The sequence below is a fragment of the Sturnira hondurensis genome, unplaced genomic scaffold, assembly GCF_014824575.4.
Source record: "Sturnira hondurensis isolate 20B ecotype Veracruz unplaced genomic scaffold, ASM1482457v3 Scaffold0016663, whole genome shotgun sequence".
Classification (NCBI taxonomy): domain Eukaryota; kingdom Metazoa; phylum Chordata; class Mammalia; order Chiroptera; family Phyllostomidae; genus Sturnira; species Sturnira hondurensis.
In genome coordinates, this window is record NW_028089294.1 from 10,766,383 (window position 1) to 10,783,357 (window position 16,975).

The 16,975-nt window shown below is 45.1% G+C and overlaps 1 protein-coding gene across 11 annotated transcripts in view; it reads right to left on the minus strand.

The window, feature by feature from the left end:
• The window catches only part of LTBP1 (latent transforming growth factor beta binding protein 1), a 357,682-nt gene that overhangs the window by 18,955 nt on the left and 321,752 nt on the right, over positions 1 to 16,975 (minus strand). For all 11 annotated transcript variants that reach the window (XM_037066591.1, XM_037066593.1, XM_037066590.1 and 8 more), the window contains 5 exons: positions 11,696 to 11,872; positions 10,988 to 11,074; positions 8,796 to 8,924; positions 7,966 to 8,106; positions 6,841 to 7,011 (listed from right to left, as the gene is read on the minus strand). In XM_037066591.1, the coding sequence (XP_036922486.1) occupies positions 6,841 to 7,011; positions 7,966 to 8,106; positions 8,796 to 8,924; positions 10,988 to 11,074; positions 11,696 to 11,872 (705 nt within the window). The remainder of the gene's footprint in view (positions 1 to 6,840; positions 7,012 to 7,965; positions 8,107 to 8,795; positions 8,925 to 10,987; positions 11,075 to 11,695; positions 11,873 to 16,975) is intronic.

Sequence of the window (16,975 nt, forward strand, 5' to 3'; positions counted from 1 at the left end):
TTCACGCCTCCAAGGGTATTACGAAAATTCTTACACTGTGATCTCGGGAAACATGCGAGAGCCACGCACGGATGTGGAGGAAATCACGAGCTCAGTCACTCTAACGCAGGTTCCAAGTCTGGTCACTTTTGTAGAACCTCACGAGAAAACCGGGGGAAGACTGGCTGGTAGGACGTATCCCAATGTTTTATGTCACAGCAAACAGCACATTTATTACATGAGGTCATCACTCCCACACTTAAGTGAGACGATATTTAGGAATAAACTGTCCTATTTTAACCACACAACCTAACGGTATGGTGTGCTTTTTTATAGAACAAAACATCCCATTTCTTGTAAATACAAACTGTACATCTGTTTCAAAATTTGTTGCCTGGTAGGGTGCACAGTAAACAATGAAACGAAGGGAGGGACATGGAAATAATGTCACTGAGACTTAAAGCGGGTAGATTATGGTTCAGGGGGTAGCATGGTTAAAGGGGGTAGATTATGGTTCAGGGGGTAGCATGGTTAAAGGGGGTAGATTATGGTTCAGGGGGTAGCATGGTTAAAGCGGGTAGATTATGGTTCAGGCTGCGTTTCAGGCATGGTTCTCACTCCTAATTGCACCTTGCACATGACAGTTTAACAAACATGTCTTCCTCTGACTTGTTTAAAAATAAGAATAAAACACAACTCTGCTAAAATGTATAGATATGGTCTCCTTTAAAAATGTCTGTACAGTGTTTTCCACCACAGGAATGCACTGAAAATTCTCAACCAGTTCCCTACTGGGAGCCGTGATTTCAAATCTTTCTCAGGCTGTAATGATTGTATTTTTACTCCTGGCAGCCAAGGACCAGGCTGGTCTGTGTTCCCAGAACTGGAAGTTTTTTTAAAACTCAAATGCATCTGTGCCTCTTCAAACTGATCTCCCAGCAAAACAGAGAGGACAGGACTCATGTGTCTGTGTCCTGATCCAAACTAGTGTTTTACAAATCTCTGTAAACATCTGCCAATGAGTTCGTGGCACTTCAGTTTCCTTGGAGGGTTTGTTTTTTTTTTTTTTGCCTCTTTTAACCACTCTTACAAACTTTCTAAGCCTGATTTGTCATCAGATAGGGTTAAAACACCTGTGGTGCAATACATTAATCTGCCAATAGGTGGCACTCTCCCAACACGCTAGGTTGGAAGGGTCCCGCAGAGCGATCAAGACTATCTCAAGTCATTATGTTCAATTTACTTACATTAAGTCTAATTATTTTAATAATTTACTTAAAATAAGGGTGCCTAATTATTTTAGCAAGATAATCACAGACATTGGGACCCCTGGGTACTTTAGATTCCAGTGTTTAAATGTGTCTAATTTCATTTCATGTACAGGTCAATGGGTTTTTATTTCATGAGATAATGGCATCCTATACAGCCTGTAATCCATAGGTACATTTTCCCAGCAATTTTACTTTTAGAAGTGCCTATAAAACATTAAAAACTCATTTTAGGTAAGTCCTAGGATTATCAACAATTTTATTCATCAGGAACTACTGACTTTCATTAATCCATTAACTCATCAAATATATATTATCTATCACGCCCAACAGTGCGCTAAACTCTGACCCAGAGCTGATAAGGCCCCCCCTCTAATTTTACCAAGCTTATTGCTTAGCTCTACAGATGTAGTTTTTCTCTTCTCTAAGCATACAATGCATGAGAAACTTTAAAAATCTCAGCTTTAGTTTTTCACTTGGCTACTTTTATATCCTAAGGGATTCTGTTCATCTAAGATGTGCCCACAGACCTTGGGGCAAAAGGCTGGAGAAACACTGAAATGGGTTAGATGCATGGATGCTGGACAGGGCTGTCGGGACTGGAGTCTATCACTCACTGGTAACGACCACGGCAGGGAACAATGTTCAATGACTCAGTTCCTCTTCTAGAAGGAGGCAACTATATACCTCGGAGAATTAAATATCTTAACAGATGGGAAGCATTTTGAACAGCACCTAGCACTATATATATGCCATATATACATGCCAGCTATCATTCTTTTTTACTAGAGCGGAGACCCAGAAACATGAACCTACAGAAAACTCCACCAAAGATTTCCAAGTTCTGACAGTCTTATGATTGTCTTCTAGAAAGGCACTGAACATTCCCAGAGAGATCAAGCAATACCCACCCTCTCTCTCTTACGATATGGATACAATGGTTTCTTTTTCCTGACTTGGTTTTTCCCAAGCAGCTTTCTCTCTCAGAAACCAGCATGACATCATGATACATGATCCATGACACCGTGATGCAAATTTGAGGGTCCTCCAAGCCGTTCAACCCCCTACTCTCAGGCCTCTAGAAGTCAAGGAGGGGAGGCCATCAGTGTGAGACGGTGTCGCCCCCACGCCCACTGCTGTATCTGCATCGCCACCCGTGATGGTCTGGAGCCTTCTGCCAGCGCCTGGTCTGCCCTCCGAGACTTCCGCTGAGGAAGTGAAACCCTAAGCCGCCCAGGAAACGTACCCAACGGCACCACCATGCGATTCTCCTCAGGTCAGGTTACCCTGACACAGTCCGCCCCCCTGCGTGCACTTCCCCTGCGAGTGGCACCAAACCACAAGGGGCCATCTAACCTCAGAGACCACTGTTTATGGAGCCACGCCACTTCCTCCAACTGCCAGTCTTCTCAGATGGAGCTGCTGCCTTAGCAAGAATTAGTGCCCGTGACCTACTGGACCAGAAGTGTGAAAGCCCGCTCTGGAGCCAAAGTTTTACTTCACACGGCACTTTAATGCTCGGAGCTGATGACAAGGGCTGCAATTTATCCCTCAACCCCTCCGGCACTGTTTCCATCAGTAACTAATTGTTCCCCGAAGCAGCGTTGCACTGCTAAGGAAACTGGAAAGGTCAGTGCCTGACAGGTTGGGACTCAGTCAGGCTTATGGTGACACACAGACAATGTGGTCCTTTCCCAACGATCAAGATAGGCATGAACAATACATTTAAAAGGATCAGTGACAGAAACTAGGAGCAAACCAGTCTTAAAACTCACAATCTTTGCTTCCTCGTTGAAAAAGTAGTAATGGCATTGGAGTCAGTTTTAACAGAATCTGGCTGGATGCTGGTAGGGGTCCCGGACCTCACTAGCGTGGTCTGAGGACCAGCCGCCACCGCCTCCCCTTGGGGCTTGTTAGGAATGCAGAGACTTGCCCACCTCCCTCCACCTGGGGACCAGGTTCTGTTTTCTGATAGGATCTCCAGATAACTGAGATTCCCATGAATGTTTATGAAGCAACGGTCTAGAACAGAAAGTTTTATATGAGAACCACCTCTCGTCCGCGTTTGTCTACCCTTCATTCGTGTTCAGAGGCTGTTGGTCACTGTAGATTTTGTAAGACCCTTGCATTTCAGACACAGTGGGAAATGCCCGTGATCTCAGGCACCTGGCAGGAGTAGCAATGGCCGCTGATAGCTTCCAAATGCTTCCCAAGCGACAAGCACTATTTTAAATGTTCATGTTAACTTCTTTGTTACAACAACCCTGTGAGGCAGGCGATAACTATTGTCACAGGAGGCACTGAGAGACAAAGTAACAAGGCCAAGATGAGAAGCTGCCGAGCCAAGACTCGAACCCAAGCAACCTGGTTCCAGACCCATGTGTTAACCCCTGTGCTCTGGCTCCTCCCAGTTTCCACACTCCTGCAGAAATGTGCTCTGGTGGGAGATGGTTTCACGTAGGTGTGACTAGGACATCGGCTGCTGATCAGAGGAACGCCAGCTCGTCACAGGCCTCTGGAAAAACTGCTTAACTTTGCCGAGGCCTTCTCTCTGGATTCAGTGGAAACTCTCTTTAAGTCTAGCGCAAGGCCCATCATTTTCAGGACATTAAAAGAATTTTCAGGACATTAAAAGTGGGCAGCTCCCGGGCTGCCCACTCACTCCTATACTCCAGTGGGAATATGCAGAACAGTGCCTGTCGGTGTGCTCACTGGAACACTGGGGCCCTTCACCAATACCTTTTTCAGCCAGCACCCCCAGCATCTTTGATGTTAATGAATTTTTTGAAATAGTAATTCGGCAGACAAAGACTACCATCATTTAAAAATAAAGGACCGAAAACCACTGATGTTGAGGACCTGGCAGACTATATACCAGAGATTTTCTGGAGAAGTTATCAGAAGCGCTGTGCATACATAAACTGGAAAAAGCATAGCAATGATGGGAACGTTTTTTGGCATGCAGTACTATTTTTTTCCAGCTCTCCCATGCTCTCCTAAAAACAGAATTCAACATGTATTTGTTCAAATTCACATTTAAAAATGTTGTTTTGTAGAATCTCAGTTAAACATAATTGACGCAGCATTCTAAAGTTCATTTCTAACAGAACATACTTGACTATTCTTTTAAAAACTTAGACAGTTACACTTGATTTTCAAAGGATCTGGCTTGTCAGATTCACATGCCGTAAAGATGTAATATCACAGGATCAGGGTGGGGGACAGAACCCACTCTCCATACATGCAGACCCTTTCATAAAAGCGTTTCCATAACGACAAGCATGCCATCTTCCAAATGGCAGGGTTACAAGCAGCCTAGGCACAAAACTCCCACACATCAGTGAGAAAAGGCAGAGTCCAGCAACAACAAGGAGAACAGGCCGAGGGTATGCTGAACAACTCACTGACAAAGAAACGCAGATCCCCTATCCACATGGAAGAGATGCTCAAACTCCCTGGAAAGAAGGGGGATGCCTCCAAGATACCTTCTCCTCCATCTGATAAAAAGGCGTTTAAAGACTGGACACCCAGGGGTACAAGGGTGTGTGGCAACAGGCTCTTCAGACACTGCCAACGTGAGGGTAAATTTGTACAGTGTTTTGGGGGAAGAATACGGCCAATTTCAAGTGCACGCTCTTCTTCACTCAGCCTTTCCTTTGTAGGAATTTTCTTACGAAGGCATTCCTGCAGGCATATATAAGATATATCCACGAAGGTTCAAGGCAGTATTGTGTAAAACAGGAAAATCAATACTGGGGCAAGGAGGGCAGGCCCGGTGGGGCATGGACAGCCCAAGTGTTAGTGCGTGAGGTGACCAAATAAAACACAGTGTATCCACAGAACAGAGTCTGTGCTGCCATTTAAGTTACCACCGTCCATCGATTCTAAGATGTCACAGACTGTAAGATGCATCCTGGTAGATAACAGAAGGTAAAATGTGAAAAAAGGGCTTGTGGCCACCCGTAGATGCCATTGATTACAAGATACCCCAGAGATGCTGACGAGTAGAACAAAAAGTGGGCCTGAGACCCAAGATACAGATTTCAGTTTCAAACGTTCTCCTGAACAGAAGCATATAATAATGATCAGTGTGGCAGGAGAGACTGCAACGATGATACAGCACCTGAAGGGTGAACATATCCAAGAAGCAGAGCTCAAGGGATGGGGTAGGTGGATGGGGACAGAACATCTTTGTTGAATTCTGGAGAAGGAATATATAGTATTTCTGAAAACAATTGAACAGTGGAAAACACTGCCGGAGCAAAAAGGAGCAGAGGTATCATTAGAGCGGAGTGGGAAGATGACTCCAGCCTCACTGAGCTCACTTGCTACAGATTGCACTCCCCTTGCCTAGGGGCATCTGCCCGAGGGGACAGAGGCAACAGCAAGGGTAGTAATTACACCACTCCCTGTTCCTGCCCCACCTGCCCCCTCCCAGTCCTGACAGCAACCCACCAAGATGAGGTCATTTTCCCTGAGTCACTCAGTTGCTGTGGGCAGTTCTGGATGCCAGACCCAGCCTGCCGGGTCCCAGAACCTTCCTGCTTTCCATTTCTGGGCTATCATTGCCATCTATTTCTTTAAGTACCCACAAGGCAGCCTTTGTTATTCTGTTCCCTTTTATGGTATTTCCAATGATTTTTCTTCTGCTACATTGGTGTTATGTTCCTTCCAAGCCAAAAAGCTAATTTATAAAATCACCTGAGAGTTGCATTCTTTGTTAACTAAATTAACAAAGAGTCGATGCACTTCCTCTTCTCTAGCAATTCTTCCCCTCTTGACCATTCTGAGAATTTGCTCATTATAAACTCGTTCTTACTGTGCATGCATCTCCCTTGCTTTAACAGACTGACTTTATAGTCTAAGACAAAATGGAATACCAAACACGGTTGCATGCTCTCCTTTGATAAGCGGTGAGTGGCCCCAGTGGTGAGTGGAGAAAGAAGCAATCGGTGCAGGCCCCAGGAGTCCCCAAGGAGCCACGTCTGCGGGCCAGCTGGCGCGTCCCAGCCCCTCCCGCATGAGGAGAGGGATGGAACCCGGAGCTCAGCCTGCTGCACTTTCTCCATTGGACCAGAGGTTTAACCCAGATCTAAACCTTGAGAGGAAAGGAGATCTGTTCCAACAGGTTTTCACTTACTTTGGGCTCTCTTCCTTTCCTGTTCTCACCCTCTTCTTCTCTTTCTGACAAGGGGACTGACATACCAATTTGAAGATATTTTATATAGTCTCTAATCCTTTGTGCTATAAGTAGAAACTGTTAGAAATGAGGAGAATCGTAAGGAAAAAAAAGAAGTATCAGGAAATATAGAGTCTAAAGACCTCAGCCACCAACTGCTATGCTGCCCCCGTGTTTCTCCGGGTCCTTCATCGCTGTCTGGACAGAGGGCGTGAGGGTCTGCGCTGGTGATGGGGTAGAGGTGAACCAGGAGCCAGACGGCGGTGCCATGCGGCTCGTCCCCTCCTTATACACAGACTCGTCTGGTGAAAGCAACGCATCAGGAGTGAGTAGAAGACGCGGCAGGCTCCAAAGGGGTGGGAGGAGCCTGTCTGCAAAGGGCTCCCACAGAAGGAACAGCAGGACGTGGCTCACCTGAATCTTTCATGGGGCAGAGGGCGCACTGCATGCCCCAGGCCTCGCCATACAAACAGCAGCACTCCGTGTACGTGGTCTGCTTGCCCACCAGAGGCCGGCTGCACACGTAGTCCTCACTCAGGTGCTCCCAGCACAGGTCCTGGTAGACGTCGGTCTCTTCGGTTTGCTCTGAAAGGGAAGAGGCGGTTCCATGACAACTGCACCATCATTCCTGCTGCATAAATGCTGTTGTGGAGGCCGGCGACGCTCAAAGTTTCCAGGGCCTATTTCTGAGAGTGACTCCCAAGTAAAAGTGTGATCCGTGGTCTTCTCGTGGATCAAACCTCTTTCATGCCCAACAGGGTGTCATCTCCATGGGCCGAAGTTCAACCTGCCCATCGTGTTCCAACGACATCCTTCCTTCCCTGGCTTCCATCACTGCATAAAACACCCCACTCTCCTGCCTGTCCTTCATAATCCTGATGGACTTCTCATTCTTTCCATCTTGGCCTTTTCACATTTACTTCTCTGTCAAACCCTCCCACTCCTTCTACACAATAATTTTCCTATTCAGATTTTCTAACCCATCTCATCTGTGAAAGCCTCAGACTACAGATACTTCACCCTGGAGTCTTCCATCCTAACGTTTCTATCTCCGGAGGATTTTGTCCAAAGCAGCCCCCTGGTGTGATGATGGACCGATCAATTCTACCAACGACCAGCGGCAAAGCAGCCCTTCTGGGATGAACGGGGGCTCCTACCCAAGGACTTCAGGGCTCTCCACCTCCTTGCTCAGCTCCACCTAGGCCCTCCGGTGCAATCTAGGAAACGAAACCATTTCCCTCTAAACCTACGTCTTCCCCAGCTGCCTTGGAAGTTGAGTGTCGATCGACCCTCAGGCAGCTGTTGTCTGCTCGGCCACTCCATATTCTGTTGTCCATTATATGAGCATATTCGGGGTATTAAATCCCCAATGTACATACATACGCATTTGATGATTTCTCTGAGCGTCTCATTCTAATTATTTAAAAAATACCCATGGAATCATTTTTTTCCCTTTTTCCGATACCTTACATTTCAGTCCAAAGGAAAACATTACGACATCTATTTGGACACAGGCTTGCGCCTCATATCCAAACATACCGTGCGACTCCGATGGCCGTATGCATCTCTTCTCTGAAGCATCCAGGACCATGGGGTGGGTGCAGAAGCAGCTATAGGAGCCCTCCGTATTAACGCACTGGCCGTCGATGCAGCTGCTGGGGTCTTGGCACTCATCCAAATCTGCAGAGAGAAGAAAAGCTGCTGAAGAAAATCAGTCGTCACCCGCACCTCATACACTTACCCAACTCTACCCACTGCTACATCAAGTCGGATTCCAGGGGCGCCCAGAATTTCACGAACTACACATCATTATCCAAAGGAGAACAGCCTGACTGTAAACCTGTGAAGCAGTATTGATTGGGAAAATGCCATTGCCGGGCTGACGCTGGCCTTCAACAAAGAAAGAAGCCAGCTAAAGAAAACTGTTAGCAACAGGATGCGCTTAGAAATGTAAGAGAACATGCTCTTTATGATGGTATTAAAGTTATTTCTTTTTGCTACGTTTTTCTGCCAGGTGTATACAGTTTTCTGCTTAAGCATCAACACATGGGCTGGTATTTAACGACGACTTTCACCTGCATGGCGAGAAGGATGACACAGGAAGCTCCCTGGGCCTCGCGGACACTCCCCCTCAAGCAGCGGCCTGAATTAAAATTCCACACTGAATATGACCTCTTTGAAATCCACTCCAATAGTCATAGGGTGGCTTTTTATTTTTTTAAATCTTGCTCACAAAAAAATCCATAACACCCTTGCAGATCTTTTCAACTCGTGATTTAGATGCAAACAACTGCTCTAATATCACACGGCATTACTTATTTTTTCCACCAGCTCATTTTCACAGCACCCCACGCCCCCCTCCAACTCACCGAAGCACTGCAGTTTGACGGGGTCATAGTATGTCCCCTGCTTACAGTAGCATTCGTAACCGGGCTGGGTGTTCAAACAGTAGCCATTCTTGCAGATTTCTTGTCCAAAAAGTAGACACTCATCTGCATCTACGGAGGCAAAACGGAGCAACAGAACGAAGAGTTGGCCCCAGTCTTTCAGTTAAGAAGAAGCTTCACACTAGATTTTGTAACTATTTATATTCTAAAGATTCTTAAAGACACAGCAACACAAAATTCTTGAAGTTGGGACTAATCCACAGAGGTAGAAATATAACCAGGTTTTTCTGTGCTATTTAAGAAACAAGGTCCAAAACAGTACGGGGGAAGGTCTATTTGTTACTGTGGCTTCTGGGATGCTCCCTCGTATTTGATGAAATGGGCTCTAAAAGCCTGCGATGGCACAACAACATTCTTTGAAGGAGATGCCTTTTAAGAAAGGTGCCTTTCTTTACGTGCACATTTAGGCCAATGAACTAGAAGAAAAACTCCTGAGAGGAGTTTGATGGGATTGGATGAACGTCTTCACTGGTGATGATAATGGTAAGCTCCCAAAGGCGCAGATGCTCAGGGTGTCGGCAGGCCAGGCCTCCACAGGACCTGGAGCGCTCCGTGTGCACAGTGCTGAACTGGAGGCACCGGCAACACCTGCCTGATCGGAGTGGAAGCGTTCAACGATTCCACAATCTGTGTGGAGAACTCAGTATACTTTTGAAAAGTGTTACCTATCATTTTTATTGCTGTTGTTATTATCATCAGTTCTTGAGCCCATGCCATCCAGTGCCGGTTTTAAAAACTGGAGATTCCACAGGTGAATTGCTCCAAGTGAGACAGCTGGAAAATGGCAAAGCCAAGTTCAAATACGTGGCTGTTTGGATCCGAATCTAAAGTTCTTCCAGCCCCCTGCAGTGAGTGCTGCTTAGACAGGGAGAGGAGGAGCTGCTTTTCCTACAGAAGAGGGGATGACTCCGTGGTGAAATCAAGGCTTCATCCCACAGTATAAGATGGGATTTAACTACATTCCTGCAAAAACGCAGTATGTGCTATTTGGGAACTTGAAAAACCATTAAACACCTATCACCAACCAACTCTTTGTTGTTTGGTTGGACTAAATCATAATAAATATATTTAAAAACGCAAAGGGAATTTCTTATCCAGCTACTGAATTATGGCATATTATTAAAACACTCCTTTTCCAAAGAAGGTGAACAATAAAAAACGTTTTTAGTCTGTTTTCCATCACTTAGCAGTTTTTAATATTACATTTTACAGAAAAAAATCATTTTGTGTATAAAAGGTCTTAATATTTTCATCATGGGAATGTCAAAAGTGAGTGGTTAATGAGGAGATTTTCACACATGTGGCTTAAATTTCACCAAAATAAAAGGCTGCGTGTTTGTTTTAGAATTACAGACTAACAGCACTGAATATATAAAACACATCGACTTTTGCTTTCTTCTTTTCCATTCCTTATTGTGAGTCCGTGGCCATCAGTAAAAGATCCTAAAAGAAGTACGATGCGTCCTAACAAAGCAAGAGTTTTGGCTCTGTGGATGACTATTAAACACCATGATGATCAAATGCAGTCTCAACATGAGACTTCTAATGTCCTTCTGGAATAGAAAAATAATTTATTGAGGACAGCATTCGGGGTCAGGTACTTTTCCATATATTATCTCATTTAATCATCACGGTAACTTTTGAGTCATTACTCCTGCCTCAGAGATGGAAACTTGGTCACGTGACGGCCCGCCGCCAAACAGCCTGGTAGGGCCATCCAACTGGTTTTCACTGGGGGCCACATCAGCCTCACGGTTGCCTTCAAAGGGCCAAATATAATTTTAGGAATGTATAAATGTAACCACTCCTTAGCTAGGGGCAAGGAGCTGGGCGCTGCTGCCGGGTAGAAACTAGGTGCCGGGCTGATAAAACAAGGTGGAGGGCAGATTCGGCCCTCAGGCCCTGTGTGTGCCCTCTGTGACCTAAGGATTCTAATTCCCCAGCCAAACACGGCTCCGCCCAGAGCCCCAGGGGGCTTTCTTCCAGTGGTTCAGTAAAGGCTTCCTGATCACTTCCCACGGCTCAGAAGAGCTGGCATTCTGCCTAAGCCAGCCTTGCCTGGCTTGTCTCACACACACACACAGGGAGCAAGTCCACTTCCGCTTGACTCTGACCTTTGTAGTTGTCACCACCAGCTTCGTAAGACGACTCTCCGGCAGGGACAAAACCTTTCCCTCTTGGACACATTTCAGTGAATTCAGCTGATTTCAGGGACGACGGGGGGGCGGGGGGAGAAAGAAGTTGGAAAAAAGAAAAAAACATCGACATCCTACATCAATGTATATTTTAAATTCGGTTTTGCCTTTTCAGGCCTCAGTAACTTCCAAACAAGTCTTGCGATCCATCCTGGTTCCCCACATTTTATCTGCCCGTGTTTTACTTGGTGGTGTGACTTCTCCTTCACTGCGGTCGCTAGTATTTTACAGTTTTAATAAAAATCCACCAAGTAAAATCTTAGCTTAGACCTACAATCTCTAGGTATCAATAACACTGTATTATTGTTATAAAAATTTGGGGTTTAATTTTTAAAAATGGGATAAATAAAACTGAATTATCCTCTTGCCGAAATACAATACAGAATTTAACTGTACCAGTGTATTCAGTGATGGAAAGAACTTTAAGAATTCATGCTGAGGTGGCATGAAGGTGATTTTTCCAGATCTGAATGGAAGTCACTATCAGGTCATCTCACTTCAATGTGAGTATTGCAGTGGCCAGTGACTGTCCACATCTCAAAGCTCCCTCCGAGTAACCAAAATGAGACCATTCCAGCCCCACAGGATCAAACCCGAGCACGAAATCACCGCTTAGCTGATTCTCACCCGTCCCCACGACTGGGCAGGGGAAGATCTCGCAGTTGTCCCCCCACCCGGCACCGGAGGTACAGCAGCATTCTTGTTTGGTGACATTGGGGGCCAGCACGTTGTCACAGAGGCTGGCGTCATTGAGATTGTAGTAGCATTCTTTCTTTTCTTCTCTGGGCTGCTCCACCTCCACGTCTAAACAGAGTGGACAAAGTAAAAGGGGGGTGAATGGGACACATCAGATTTCTTGGTCTCACAACAGAGTAGAAGACACAGTGGTAAAGAAGATCGGATGTGACGGAGGCATTTAATGCACCCACAGCTGCTTTCCACTTTCCTGTGCGATCCTTCCACGGCAAGGTAAAAATGCACTCGGACCCTGAATTTTGGTGGATTTCTAACACCTTCCCCCCCCCCCCCACCCCCGGTGCAAGTCTGTCAAAATCATTTCCTTTTACATTAAGCAAACGTAAATTTGGTTAATTTACTTTATTCTTATATGTTTGGCTGTGAGTAGAGTTTCCATACTTGCTTTCTTGCCAAATATAGGTCCACTCTTTACTGAACTATAACACCTACTTAAATCAACGAAAATTTTTCCCAGCACCTGACCAGAGATGTGGGGCCACACAGGATACTTAACCCTTAGATAGGTATTTGAACCCCCCATGCCCCCAACAGAACCAATCAGGAGATGGCAGCCAGAAAAAAAGATACGCTGTAGTAACCAATCAGGAGATGGCAGCCAGAAAAAAAGATACGCTGTAGTAACCTGGAGTCTACGAAATAACCTTTCGTTACTGAAAGTCTAACTGCTTAAACTGCTGCAACCATAAGGCTTTGAATGAAATAATGAGTGTCGGGTAAGCCTCAAGGTAGAAGTTCAAGGCTGGGTTCTAGTCCTGACTCCAGTGTGTTCTAGAGGAAAATATCTTCCAACAGACTCAGTTTACCCTCTGTGATAAAAGACAAACAAGGTGATGTGACAGAATACAAGCGACGGGGACACAGTCCACCTGTTGTAGACAATACCAAACAGGGCATCCTTGCATGGTGGGGTCTGGGAACAAGTTTGTGCGTTTAAGAAATGAGCAATATTTTGTGACTAAATGGCAAGTAATCTAATCCCTTCCCTACCATAGGTCATGGAGTTCAAATTACAGCCTGCAGCCCACTTAGAATTTATCCAGTTTTTAGTTCATGCTATATTAAATAAGAAGCTGACTATCCCCACCACAACTGTTTAGATGAATTCTAATGAAGGTTTCTTCATGAGAACAGTGCTGCTTCCAGATTCCTGGACCCAAAGGCACTGTAGGGCCAAAGGGAAATGCTGGCCAGTGAGGCTGAGATGTCAGCGTCAACACCGCTTTTTGAAGTTGTTAGATAATAACATTAGGAAAATATAATGAGTTGGTTTCACAATAACTTTCTATATATTTCTTTTGGCAGCATCAGGTTGGCTGTGGAAACTCGATGAACATACCAAATAGTAAAGGTGTTTTAAAAACGTGAGTTCATAAAATTCTCAGAAAAACAACCGCGCTTTCTCTCCTCTTAGGGCACGAACAACGAGCGCCGCAGCAAACGGGCGTCTGACACACACGCTACTCTCGGGACACAGAGAACCTGGAAGACCCCCCGCAGGCTCGATTTCGGCTCCTTCTTGGATTAGGGCTGTCTTTGACGGACTGCAGCTTGGACTCCAAGTCAGTGTTAATAGCTGATGACAAACTCAAACCTAGAGTGAGTATCCAGGAAAAAAAGCCGAAATGCTGATTCCTAAGCAGCGGCGTACGAAGCGGTTTTAAATCATTTCCTTGTGTGTGAAGCTGGATGAAGCCCGCCACACCCCTCCTCTTCTCCAGGCCTCACACGCACAGAGGAGAGCGCAGGGCCGGCCGCACGGACCCCCGCCAGCTCGCTCCCCTCGGGAGGGGTTCCACGCCCTCGCACGTGGAATCATTTGGGAAAGCTGAGGGGAGGTATTTTAAATGATTATTAAATCCATCGCGAACCCTATGGAATATTTCATAAACATTCATTCCCCCAACACCTGTGAGTTAACTGACACCCTATTTCTATTAACAACTGAGCTCAATTATTTTATACAGTTGGCTTAAAAACGCAGCTAGTTATTAATGAATGTATTTAGAATTATAAGTCAAGGCAGCAATGCAACCAGTTTTAGCAGTCAAGTTTACGGTCTGTGCTAATAGATGGCTCAATTGCTGGGTTTTTTTCCCTTGTGTACAAAGTTGTAGGAATCTCACGGTGCTTATTACAAAATGGAATCCAATACCGTGGTCATGGAAAACTGCTGTATACGTAGGTAATCAAACTACAGGCTTCTGAGTGAAAGCATTAAAAATTTGTATCTATATTAAACACTGCTTTCTCCAGTGTCCATTATACCCACAGCATAGAAACTAGGAAATAAAATAATCTTTTCCCTCCCTTTTTCTTTGGAAGAAAACCCACAGGTTATTGCAAGGGAAACAATCAAGAATATCATCGTATTATTCTGGTTTCACATTGGTTGTTTTAAGTTTTGCTCTGATTTTTCATTCCAAACAGTTAGAAAGTTTAATGTTTACACAGCTGAAATTGAGGATTAGTCCGGCCCTCATCCGTGTTTGGAAAGTGAAGCAAATTCTTTCTCAAAAACTGGTCCACAAAGTTCATTCTGTGAAAAACTACAATTTCCTATCTCTCTAACCTTTAAACAATGAACTTCCTAGCGCATTTTCCCACTGGGGGAACATTCGGATCAGTAAATACGTGTGTGCGATTTCTTTGAAGAATCTCTGTATGAGTTTGGGGAGCTGTTGCCAGGGGAGAAATGCTTCCATTGGAAAATAATTCTAAAAGATCAATGGTTACGAAAGGTGCCAAACATGAAAGAGAATGACTTTTTCTTAAATACATTATAAATGAGATAAGCTGTATATATATCATTATGTCACAGACTTCGAAGAAATATCTCATTTCTCCTCCAGTATTTTCAGATTTGAATTTCCAACCTGTATCAAGAAGTTGGCTTAACATCTCTGTCTAAACAGCAATTGGTGCATTTTAACCCGGGGGTATGATTGGCGATCAGAAGTTTAGCTTTTGGACCCTTTCCTGGTGTGGAAACTTCCATGGAGTAACTCCATGAGACATGCGGCTCAGGTAATAAAGCATCCTCAGCTTCCAAAGAGACAGTTTAGCTTGGGTCCAAAGACCCAGGGCTTCGTGCTTTCCTAGCCTTCTTCGAAGAAGCCCAGCTTCTGAGCATCTCAACTAGCATGAGCTTGTTTTGCTTTTTCTTTCTTTCTTTTTTTTTTATCTTTGAGACAAACAGGGAAGGGACAGCAGACAATTCTTGCAGGTGTGGATTCAGCTGAAATGTCACTGAGTGTGAGTGGGTGCCCTTGTTCTGAATAGGAAGGCGTGAATTGGAGCTGCGGGTGCTGCTTCTGGAGCTCCTAGAAGCTTCTGGAAGCTCCTCTCTCTGGGTTTGTCAGACAGAAGAGGGTGTGGTCGCTCCCTTACAGGATTTAGTCATTCCCCAAGTGTGCCTCCTTTAGCTTTGCTGCTGCGGTGAGGAACCCTGGAACATTTTTTGGTTGAAGTGAACCTGAATATTCTAGGTGGACCTCTCTTGGCCTTCACATTCTGTCTGCAATGTGTTCTGAAGGCTTTTCTGAACTAACAGTCAGAAAAGGGTTATGACAATGGCCAAAGAGGAACATCACAACCATGAGAGTAAACAGTGTCCCCAAAGGAAACACCTACCTGCCACTGTCCTGAAAAACACAGCAGCTCAGGAAACTCTGCGACTGTGGTGAGCATGTGCAGTAAGTTCCTTTCAGCAGAATTGCTCAGGAAGCTTTCTCCTCTTTTTTATTTTTAAAGTCACCACAGGCATGTTTTTATGGGAAAAGGAATTCTAGTGTAATATTCCAAGGAGGAGTAACAGAGAAGTTGGCAATCCCTGTATTCCTTTTATTCCCCCTGGTTTCCTAATTCAAGGACTTGGAAGATGAGACGTGTGTGTGTGTGTGTGTGTAAGAGAGAGAGAAGTGGAATTCAAGAGAAGCCATCAGTGAGTTTCAGAAAATAAACACGGACAATAGGAATGGACTGAAGATGAACAGATGCAAAGAAAAAGAAAGACTGTAAGATAGGTGGTAACCTCAGATGGCAAAAGACATGAAAGAAGTCAAAATAAAGGTTAGAAAGCAAAATACAAGAGAGAAAATACTTTGAAAAAGATTCCTCCACACAGTTACCCCCTTTAAAGAAGTGAATCAGGTGGGAGTGGGAGTGGTAGTCCCAGGCACCTAAGCCATACTGTGGAAAAATGGGGCGAGTGAGGCAATCATTGCAGGCTCCCTGGAGGAGTTGACAGTTCAAATTCTTGAAAAATAAAATTTAAAGAGACTGACCAGCAAATAAGGTGTGATAGGGGTGAGGAGGAGTAAAAAGCACAAATGCACTTAGCTCTGTGTGGGTAGAGTGGGAATCCTGGGTTTGCAGAGGGAGTCACAGAAGGACTGAGAGCCCGAGGGAGAGGCAGGAATGCTTCAACACGTGAGCAGGTAAGAGCTGCCTTTCTGACCTAGGTGCGGGGTTCGAAGACAATGCCAGTCTGTCTGCCTGGGAGGCCTCTGGGCCCCACACTTCCAAGGCAGGCAACAGTTACTTGCTGGATAGAGTGAAGGTTGTTTTGTTCCTGTTTTTTTCTGGTGAAGGACTTAGAAGAGAATGGGAAAAGTGAGTCTGGAATAGGACTAAGCTGGGGAGAAGGCGGGAGGAGAAAGTCTGTGACTTACGGAGGTACTAGAGACTGGAAATGGGAGGGTAGGAAAAGAGGGCAGAGACAGGTGAGAGAAGAGACTCCTGGGAGCAGAGTAAGGCCTCGTTGACAGAAGACAATGGGAAAACACCTTGGCATGGTGGGAACAGTTCAACCCGTGGAGATGAGAAGCGAGCAGACGTCACAGCGACACCAGCCCCATCGCAGATGCATGCACGTCGTGAGCATGCGCATCGTGAGGGCCCGTGAGGAGGACCACGACACCAAAGCCATGTTGGAAGAGACGTGTAAAATGTTCAGAAACATTTAGAAGAAAATGTACAAACTCTTCCTCTTGAGACTTTTTTACAGCAAGTTCTATGATACAAAACGCAATTCTAATGCAAAAGTGTACATGTCTCTTGTAGAATTAAGATGAAATGGTTTGGTTATATAGCTGCAGTCTGTCACTTTGATCTATTTATACATCAGTTCATTCAAATATTGACACCTAT